The sequence below is a fragment of the Hyposmocoma kahamanoa genome, unplaced genomic scaffold (genome assembly GCF_003589595.1).
Source record: "Hyposmocoma kahamanoa isolate Upper Pololo Valley unplaced genomic scaffold, ASM358959v1 96323, whole genome shotgun sequence".
In the NCBI taxonomy this organism is placed as follows: domain Eukaryota; kingdom Metazoa; phylum Arthropoda; class Insecta; order Lepidoptera; family Cosmopterigidae; genus Hyposmocoma; species Hyposmocoma kahamanoa.
The window spans coordinates 1-11,002 of NW_020655180.1; the positions used below are offsets into that span (position 1 = coordinate 1).

General features: G+C 36.5%; 1 protein-coding gene across 1 annotated transcript; it reads right to left on the reverse strand.

Annotated features, from left to right (window-relative positions):
- Positions 1–2,005: 2,005 nt before the first annotated feature.
- On the reverse strand, positions 2,006–10,996 carry LOC113238514 (translation elongation factor 2). The gene is made up of 9 exons (XM_026475340.1): positions 10,895–10,996; positions 9,114–9,275; positions 7,808–7,972; positions 6,631–6,822; positions 5,992–6,171; positions 5,142–5,431; positions 4,538–4,640; positions 3,314–3,571; positions 2,006–2,266 (listed from the first exon to the last, which is right to left on the reverse strand). The coding sequence occupies exons 1-9, from the start codon at positions 10,994–10,996 to the stop codon at positions 2,198–2,200; spliced, it is 1,521 nt and encodes a 506-aa protein (XP_026331125.1). The 3' UTR covers positions 2,006–2,197.
- Positions 10,997–11,002: the final 6 nt, after the last annotated feature.

The following is an 11,002-nucleotide window of genomic DNA, read 5'->3' on the forward strand; positions in this document are numbered from 1 at the left end:
GTACAATCTCACACACGACTTATTTGTAGTTTTTGACCTATGAATAAAAAGTAATTGTTAGAATAATGAGTGACATAGAAACATGAAAATGAATATCGGGAGGGGTCTCATTGGCCATAAGTCTCTACACTATAGAGTTTAACTCTTCAGGCAACGACTCACTTTATATTCATTGGAATTGGTTTTTTGTTGTTTTTAACATATTATGTTTTTTTAAGACCAGTAAAATGACATTAGCAGGGTTTTCAGTTTTCGTGAAATTTTGAATAGTCATGTAGTTGTTGTCGACAGTTTTATTAATAGATTCTGAAAGAAGGTAAAATTTTGATAAAAATGGCTGAGTTTATTTGGACAGTTGGCCTACAAGTATCAAAATCACAGACGGATTCGATTATCTATATTGAATTATAATGAAAAACGTTAAAATATGTCTCCTCTTTGTATTTTTAATAGACATGGTTCTAAATGACAGTGTATATACGAACTTACATAAATTGACAATTCAATAGGGCAATAACCCGTGCCCAGCAGTTAGATGAATAATGAGATGATTCAATATAACAAGTTCGCTATTTATTGCATAAGCGTGACCAATATTCAGTCGGAAGTCGATAGAATATTTATTAGTCGACTGCAATCACCACTAGCTGCTTGTAAGCGGGCAATACTTTTGTGCTTTGAACTGCCATTTTACTCGCATCTTCAAAAAAGACAAACTATGGTAATCTGAAAACTAGCCTTATCAGATCTGAATCATATTAATTAACATAAGAACAATCACCATGTTCACATGTTGTTAAATGCTTACCAATAATTTTTCTTCGATGTTCGACCTAGTATAACTTCTCGTGTCGATGGCGTACACTATGCTTGCCACCGTGGTGCAAGAAATTGCCAATTACGCCGATTGTTACCAGATCGCCGGACGCTAATTTCGTTCTAGTATAACGATCACGCACGACTTATTTGTAGTTTTTGACCTATGAATAAAAAGTAATTGTTAGAATAATGAGTGACATAAAAACATGAAAATGAATATCGGGAGGGGTCTCATTGGCCATAAGTCTCTACACTATAGAGTTTAACTCTTCAGGCAACGACTCACATTATAATCATTGGAATTCGTTCAGTTTTTAATATAGTAATTTGAAAACCAGCCTCATCAGATCTGAAGCATATAAAAACTAATTTCTGCTTTACCAAATCGACATGGAAATCAAAACTACAGTAGCGCTACCACCAGGGTCTAAACATAAGTTAATGTTTAAATTAATACTTGCCATTTTCAATAGTTCTTTGGTCAATGGCACTCCAAATAACTGTAAAGAAAGATCTGCGTTACTGATTTTGAAAGAGAAACTGCGATCCAAGTTTAAAAACCAAATTAACTCATAATTCGTTATATCTACATTTCACATTCAGTAATTGGATCCGATTGTTTTAATCACAGATAAATAACAAAACATTTTTTCCTATTAAAACAATGGTATTGTGCTCACCTAATAATTAACAGAGAAGGAAACGTTTCTGAAACAAAGGTTTTGGGATCAGTGATGCCATTTCTCTACTACAATACTTCTTCACAGCCATCTTTTATATTTTCTTTTGCATTATATAATTATTATTTGTCCATTTCCAATCCAGTCTAATTCAAGAATAAAGATAAATATTTTTTCATCATAAAAAGTATTTTCTATATCAATCACTCTCAATATTATTCCTAAAAAATAACAGTGCTAGTACATTACAAATAAGAAACAACGAAATAACTCACCATTAACTCGGCATAAATATATAATTAAAATCAAAAAAATGCCAATTACAATAGAAAAATTATAATTTAAAAATTAATTACAGTATAATGTAAAGAAACACCTGGATCTGAACTACATTATCAGTGATAACAAGTCTTATAAAAGAAAATATCGCAGATTATAATTCAGTATTTTATTCATGACGTGATACTAGTAACAGTCGAGTATCACTTGTACGTGGATATTAACAATGCGAAATATCGTCCAGCAATATTTATTCCTGTAGGGTCGATATCTTGGGGCAACGTACAAACTCAGGCGAAACAAAATGCTCCACGGTGAATTAAAAATAATTATATGTAATAAAAAAACAATATAGTATAGTGCGTGAGGCGCGCGTAATGTTACATATATTACAGAATGGATTGCATTAGCTACGGCGTTTACAACTTGTCCAAATATTGAGATAGATCCGGGAGACCTTCTTTCAGCCCTTTCCTCTTTCTCGTTTCCTGTGGGAGAAATACGAACATTAAAATCAATGTTAAAATATGAAATACTAAACGGATTGTGCACAGGGAAGTCATAGTCTTAAAAAACACTGATGTTTGTTCAGTGGAAGAATAAATGTATCGACCGCGCCGTAGCATGCAGTCCTGGGACATAAGGATAGAGGTCCTGTGCAGCGTTTAGACGCGGTCGAAGGTTTGCTCTGCGTCTCACGCGAACCGGCGCTGTCGCGGCGCATACGACAGTCGCAAGGACCATCGTACGCGCTATAGCGCGGCACGGGTAGCGTTGGACGGTAAGCAAAAAACTCATTGGTCAGTATTTTTTGAAGGACAATAATGACATTTGCAGGGTTGCTATAGTCGTTGGTGACAATGTTATCGATAGATTGTGAAAATAGGTAAAATTTTGCCAAACATTTCTAAATTATGAATGTTACGACGTTCTAGTATTACTAGTTACGTTAATGTGTTAATTCATATTTTGACTGTTATACACATTTTAATAACGAGAGACGGATTTGATTATGTTCATTAAATTCAAATGAAAAACTTAAAAATTCGTATCCTATTTGTATTTTCATACACCTACTGCTAAAAGTTAGTGAATGTATGAATTTTCAAAAATTAACAATTCATATGAATCTGTGCCCAGCAGTTGGACGAATAATGAGCCGATTATGATTCAAATGATACAAGTTCGGCTTTTTATGACATAAGCGTAACCAACATTCAAGTCGATAGTAGCTGATTTGCAAGTGGGCAACACCTGCGCAATAAACTGTCATTTTACTCTTTTCTTCAAAAAAGACATCTCAAAGTTTTTTATTTTACTATTAATGGCTTGCCTTCGCAGTTAGCCAATGAAAGGGTTGGGAAGCAGAATTACAGATTATGGAAAAGATACAGAATTTGGATGAAAAAGGACACAAGGACAGGTTGGGTAAGTGGGTACATATTAAAGCTTGATATTATATTGGCCTTGTTCAATAGTAGAATAAGAAACGATTTAAATTTAGGAATGAAAAGTTAAAAGACTGAATATATTACCTGTACGACGATGGAGGGCTTGGTGCCAGGCTCGCACGGGTCTCCAGGCAGAATTTGCCAGTGATCGAACACGCACTGCGGGAAGGCCTGTCCGCCGGTGTTGGAGCGAAGATCGGCGGTGAATCCGAAGGACTCGTTGACGGGCAGATACGCCTTCACCACGAACATGGGCGTGCCGGCCACCTGCGACTCCTCGAACACGTGACCACGCCGTCTGTTCAGCACACCGTAGATGCCTCCCACGGCTACTTCAGGGCACTGCGCGATAACACATATGTTACGTTCTGTTGCTATAGTAACTTACTTTTAATTAATTAAGAATTAATCTCATAGTCAAAAGACAAATCAAATTATGCAATTATTTTCACACCGGTTATTAGTTATCTCGAATGCCAAAAGCACACATTATCGTCGTCTTACGAGTGAAAACCTGGCATACGCGTTTTCACATAGTTCGTCTTCACTGATTTTTGTTGAAGAAAAACTAACTTTTTGTTCAAATAATATTATTAAAGTAATATAGTATCTGAAAGAGTTATAATTTAACTAATTAAAATGCTAACTACATACGTAACATTTTTATCTTCGTCCTGAAAAATTACATACAAATCACAAACGAGGTATTCACTCAAGACGACATTATGTCACACGCAAATTGCCAACAATAATAGTGATTTAAAAATTATATGTTAGATCCCCTATTCAGGCAAGGTATATGTCGGGTGACAATGCCAAAACAAAGAACTGTTGCTCTGCCACGTCTCGGAAAGGCGACGCTATCATGCAAGCTAGAGCCGCTCAGGAAAAACGTGGATAAACACCATGCTAAGTTTATCACTTATCATGTAAATCTGACATGCTAACTAGTCAAAAAAAAAGGGCTCGATTCTGACAAACTTATTATCTTCGGTGCTTGCAATCTCTCGATGCCAGCATAAAAGATTGGATAACACTAAAATTAAGTCTCGTCTTTCTTATTGATAATGAAAGAAACAGATGGACTGAAATTGTATTAAATTTAGTTTTAGTTTGCCGAAATCGACACCAATGTACATATTCTTTACATTCAGTTAATAATAAATGCTGCAAATGTGCGAATTCTGTCCTGCAAAATGGGTGTTATTTGTTGCAAAAATAAAATTGTTGTTACTCTGTTCAACTAGGCCTGCTGCAAGGGATTTGGTAGGGTCTAAATCACGCTCATGCTATGGAGGCAGTACTGACCTGAATCTCGCACAGATACACCGGCTCCATAATTCTAGGCTGTGCAGTGAGGAGACACGCGTACAGGCATCTTCTCGTCGTTGGAATGATTTGTCCGCCACCTCTGTTGCAATAACATTAATACAAATAGAGTAACCAAATTGTGTACTTATATTTATATAAAATTTCCATTTTGAAAAACAATTTTTTCCGAATATTTTTACACATTTCGCACTTCCAAACGCTTTAATAGAGCAATAAACATTTTTAACGTAACTCCACTTATGCCATTCTTTCACGAGGGGTGCGATTAGACAGTTGACATCTGTCAAAAGTTGAAGATACGGAACGAAAACTTAAAGAAGAAATTATAAAGATTTTACCTATAATTCTTTTGCTTCGTTGCCATGCAATCATTTTAAATCTCGTTTTACTCTAACTTGTTTTTAGCTATACAATTTTATTTTATAATTCACGCTAAATAAAACTTCAAATGACGTTTCTAAACGAAGAACATAATGTAAGCCTTCGAAGTATGTTTTCCCAATTTTTCACATTTTTTTCTTGGAAAAGGTCCACTATTTGAAATTTTTCGGAAAATTTACCAACAGTATTCAGAACAAACCTGTGGATAGCGTCAGTATGTAGCGTAACGTCGTAGATGTTGAAGCGCACGCCTCTAAGATTCTCTTCAGCCATGACTCCCTCCTTGGCGGCCCACTGGAAGCCAGCCACGACGGAGTCCTTGATCTCGTTAAGGTACTGCACTCCCTTAGTGCAGTCCACCAGAATGTTGGGCCCGGTGCCCTCAGGTCCGAAGCACCAGATCTTACGTGCCTCCGTTACGTCGTACTCATACTTCTCGGTCAGGTAACGGGCACGGGTCTTGAAGTCGTCACGGGGATTGACACGGCCCTGTTCAATTTATTTGTAACGTTTAGTTGTACGATATATACATACTTTTATAATTTAAGTTTTCTTTATTTCAAATACATCCAAGATAATGAGCTCGTCGTCCAGTCAAATTTCATTGGCGAAACCAAAGCGCTCAGACTTCTCTGGCTCGGCTATTTAGAAAGGATGGGAGAGGATCGGAACATGAAGCGAGCCTATTTGGGCCGACCTACAGAACGATGACTGGTTGGTCGTCTCAGGTATCGCTGGAGTGACGCCGTGGAGGCAGACCGGCGCTAACTACAAGCCATCAATTGGCGAGAGATTGCACAGGACCGAAGAAAGTGCGTCATCATCTAGTTTCGGAGGCCGGGACACATTTTGAGTGCTGAGCCAGCGAAGTAAGATAACAAACAATTTTTAAAATAACGAAGAAGTTTATTCTTTTGTCTACAAAATGAAAACAAAGCTTCATTTAATTCTAAGCTTCAGTTAATTGGATATTATATATCCAATTAACTCGCTCATCAAGTTAATGACACTTGCGTGTCCAGCAACAAGGACATTGTAAATGTACGCACCTCGTCAATGTCCTCGGGCAGACCGTCGGGCATCGGCTGGGCCTTCATGAAGAGACGGTTATGTTTGTTGGGCGACTTGGATAGGCACATCTGGTCGGACTCTTCGGCGACAGTCTCGCGGTACGACACCACCGGGTCGGATTTCTTAATTGGAATGCACGCGTGGTCCTCCTCCAAATCCTGTACAAACAAGGAGCATAATATTATATACTTGTTTTATATTAATTCAAAAATTCATGATCAGTTTTTTAAGACAGGAGACAATAAATCGTTATCTCGGACGTAGTTTTAGCTAACTATATTATTATAAGGTTTTGTTCACTAAATGTGTTATTGTTACAAAGGGATGTCAGATTTATGATTTATTATCTGCAAACATGCAGTCAATTTGTTAGCAGTCGAATAGTTCTAAGCCTTATTCGTGATCTGTTATCTGTAGTTGTACAGTCAAAAGAACATCCAAGTTTCATACTCTAGTCCGTTCTAATTGCAAATGGGTTAAAGTTGAATTTAAATCTTAAGTGGCAAACTAATTGAATCGCAAATAGAAACTATTCAAGCCTGACAATAATCACTTAAATTTTAACAGTATACTGATTGCAATACAATTTAATAAATAATTAAATTTCTTAAACATACCTTGAGACAGATCTCAAGATGCAGTTCTCCGGCACCAGCAACGATATGCTCGCCGGACTCCTCGTTGATACACTGCACCATAGGGTCGGACTTGGCGAGACGCTTCAATCCCTCCACCAGCTTGGGCAGATCCGCAGGGTTCTTAGGCTCCACAGCTACACGCACGACAGGCGACACGCTGAACTTCATAACCTATTCGAAAATTTGATTTATTATTGAACCTGTGCTTATAGCTGCAATATAGGCGCTAGACATACACTTAATTGTTGTTGGCTATAAATGTTAAGTGTTAGTTGGTTGAAGAAAAATAAGTGTATTCATTATGAGTAAGGAATTCAATTCAGCAAACGCGGGATCCCGCGCACAAATTTAGCGGGATCAGAAATGCGGGATTACACCTGCGGGATTTGCGGGATCGAAAGTTTTATTATTGAAGAAAATTGCCCATTTTTCTCCTACTTCCGTGTTTTTCAGCTGCGCAGTTCCGACATCGTTCTAAAAGTAATTTATTCTTCTTAGCCTCACTAACAGGCGATTAAACAATTTTATCCTGGAACTCACAATTTGGTCACGCTACGAAGCATAATAATATGACCTATGCTAAATACTAAGTTTGCATTTGGTATAGGCCATATGTTTATATGATCATTACAAATTCCTTTTTGTATAAAAAATCTGATTGTTCATACAATTCTTCACAAAAATGAACATAGTCATTATTAATACAAAGATGTAAATAAGTACAATGTAAGTACTTAAACAAAAAATTTTTCATTTTTTTTTGCTGTTCCACAAATCCCACTGTCAGCGGGATGATGACGTCGATCCCGCAATTGGATTCCCTAATTATGAGCGTATAATTCTTAATAACTTGGTTAACACGTGTTATGTAGCATATAACTCAAAATAGCACAAAACGCACGGAAATGTGGAACGTGCTACTACGATTCAAACTTATGATCTCTCACTTCTACATCATTGTCCTAGAAAAACCTCAAAGTCACATTATTATGTGACTTTATTAAGCGTATGGGCGTCCTAAATACATATTTATCGTTACACCTGTCTGTGTCAATGAGTTAAGCACAGACAATAGGCTTCCATTAACTATGAACGTTACTTATACACGTGTTCTAAATAATTTTGGACATGATCTGTGTGTGTATAAAATACAAACCTTCATGTTGTGTGCATTCTTGAAGGTGGTGATGGTGCCGGTCTTGACAAGGAACTGGTCAACGCCGACCAGACCGCAGATGTTGCCACAGGGCACGTCCTCGATGGCCTCCACGTAACGGCCCATCATGAGGATCGTACGCTGGATGGTCTTCTCGTACAAATCCTAAAAAGAATACTTCTATTAACGCAAACATCTTCAGCGTTGGGCGCGCAGTAACATCCTCTTTATCACGATGCAATTTTCACTTTAAAAAGTTACATTTCAGATGTTCTATGATACGATGTAAATAAATTAGTGTTGTAATCGTCAAATTAGACGCTGCAGTGGCGCGACAGCTGCGCCACTGCAGCGTCTAATTTGAATATAAAGTCTGATTTTATAGTATGTTCCAATCCACTTTGAACAAATGGTAAACAAAACTGTTTGGTTAAATTTCTAAAGCAATCACTCAATAAATCGAATGAGTAACACTTTCACGTATATTTTGAAGATTTCGACTTGATATCTCATCACTTTTTCCAACAATATTCATTTGAACAGCATCGTATTTGAAAAATGGTAGTCCAAAAGTGAGGTTATTTTCATCTATACGTCTATGACTTGTCCATGGTTGCATAGTGCTGTACGAAAAATAAATATACAGTTCATTGCATTAGATTTGTAATAGATTAGTAAATCGAAAATTTCAATCGCACGAGTATCTAAGTGCAGATTTGAAAGAAAAATTAAAATTAAGATTACGGAAAATTTAAATATGTTTATATAGGTTATATAGGGAAAACCGCTAGTAAGATTCAATTAAACAAATTGATTCATTCAATTAATTAATCGATTTGTAGTTGGCATTACAATTGGCCATCACTAAACCGTCTATGGTCGGGTCAGTGACTTGTTTGTTTACATTTTGTTCAAAATGGATTGAAACGAAATATAGTAATTTTTAGTACACAAAAGTGAAATTCACAGATTCAAATGGTCAGATTGTTAAAATAAATAACGCACACACTCAACATAGCCCCGCACTAGGGAAACCCTGTGTCGCGGGTGCCATGGACACACACATAGACAACCACAAATTACACCCAAACTCACGAGAGAAATAAATGTAAGCCATACAAACATTTCTCCCGGCCCGGGAATCGAACCTGGGACCTCTGCGTGGCAGTCCGGCATGGTAACCGTTCGGCCACGGAGGCAGTTAAAAAAGAAAGCAATTGCAGATAGCTACGTAAACAGTCAAAAATTAGTTATAACATATCTTTATACAAGTTAGACACTTTAAACAATCTAGGCGTGTACTAACTTCTTTCTTGCCGGGCTGGAAGTTGGGGCCCATGATGCGAGCCTTCTGTCCGGTGACGACCTTGCCAGAGAAGACGCGGCCAAACGCATAGAAACGGCCCTTGTCCGATGTCGGTACCATCTTGCTCACGTACATCATCAGCGGAGCTTCGGGGTCACAGCTCTGGTCAAAAACAATGTAAAACAATGCATACATCAGTTGTTGTTTATATTTATTACTATGATTTTTATTTGTCGTTAAACAACCTGTATAAATATTATAAGTTTATTGAAAATCACGATGATTTACTACCATGCTAGTAAATCACCTTAATATAATTGAATATTATGGTAGCGCCGTAAAATAATTGAATATCATGATATTCAATTATTTTACGGCGCTACAGCAATAGTAGTTAAAAAAATAATAACTGCACAAGCACATAGAAAGATTCGAAGGTCTGCTCATTCGTTCCGTAGCTCAGTTAGGAGAGCATCAGGCACGGATTGCGGAAGGCGCTGAGTGTCTACACTCGTTCTCATCCCGACATTCGTCCGAAACAATTACCATCAAATAAGTATTACTCGAAATTTGGTCGCGTATTACTTATTCGACGATAAATTATTTCGGACGGCGAACGCGAGAAAAGGGCCTGAGGGTCTACCCTCGATCTCCGTCCGACATCCGTCCGAAACAATTACTGTCAAATAAGTAATATTCGACAAAATTAAAAGACAAGTATCAAGTATGAAGCTTCATTCGCATCACGCGTCTTTTCATTTGGTCAAGTATTGCTTATTTGGCAGTAATTGTTTCGGACGGATATCGAGAGTAGATCCCCTGATTCGAATCCAGCCGGATCGAAGGAACTTTTCTTAGTATTCGATTTTCAAAAAACGCACTCCAAAAAACTACACAACATACTCATATAACTCGTAAATATTCTTAAGTCTCCAGTACTTTAACACCGAATATTGCGTTCAACTGTAATTGGCTTGTATACCAGAACTATCTTAAGTTACGTAAATATATTCATTTATTTATTCATTTGTCAAATTGTCACACTTATATTAAGTACAGTGGGCACACTTACTCATTATAAAAGTAATAAAATTGTGATCCTATTAAATAAATCATTACAATTATACATGCATAAGATAAATTGATATGGACAACGGAAGTATCTCAAATTAATTACATAATAAATGATATTTTATCATTGAAAAATTCTTTAATATTATAATAAATTTAATTTATTTATGAGGAATTCTTTTAAATGTTTAGAGAAAATTTTAAATTCTTGAATTTCTTTTATGTAAATTGATATGAGATTGTAAATTTTAGTTACCATAACTTACAGTCCAGAAAAAACTAATTTAAATTTCGAAAATTGTACATGTATTAGTTGATACAGGTTTCTGTTATGTTTAATTTCAATTTTTGGAATAAATAAAATGGGATGGTTTCCAATAAATTTGCATGACTCAAGTATTATATCTAGATTTAAATCCGAAAAAATAGTTTCATTTCCTATATGTAACAATCGCGAAAACCTAAGAACTCGATATATACATATATACCTTAAACACAACAGTTAAAAGTTAATATGCTTAATCTTTGATAGAGAGGTCTAAAAGATACTACAGGTCAATATTTGTCAATATCCTAACACACATTTTCTGTAATACAAATACATGGTTACCGTTGGTAGTTTCCTCATATAATGACGTAGTATGCCGTAAGAGCATATAGTAATTGATATGCTGGTCAACTGTCTATCAAAAATAAATAAATAAACATACCTTGATACCAATAGCGGCTTCGTCATCATGGGGACCTTCGTACAGCATCTCCATACGGTATTTCTGCGCGACAACAGGTGACGGCAGATGGATGGCAATCATCTGAAG

What these genes read in the sequence shown, in the direction of transcription:
- LOC113238514 (XM_026475340.1), bottom strand. Translation starts at nt 10,996, where the DNA reads ATGATTGCCATCCATCTGCCGTCACCTGTTGTCGCGCAGAAATACCGT. An exon ending in TGCCCGAGGACATTGACGAG is followed by an intron (nt 5,432 to 5,991) that starts GTGCGTACATTT and finishes TAAATTGAACAG; the next exon opens with GGCCGTGTCAATCCCCGTGA. An exon ending in TGTATCTGTGCGAGATTCAG is followed by an intron (nt 3,572 to 4,537) that starts GTCAGTACTGCC and finishes GTTATCGCGCAG; the next exon opens with TGCCCTGAAGTAGCCGTGGG.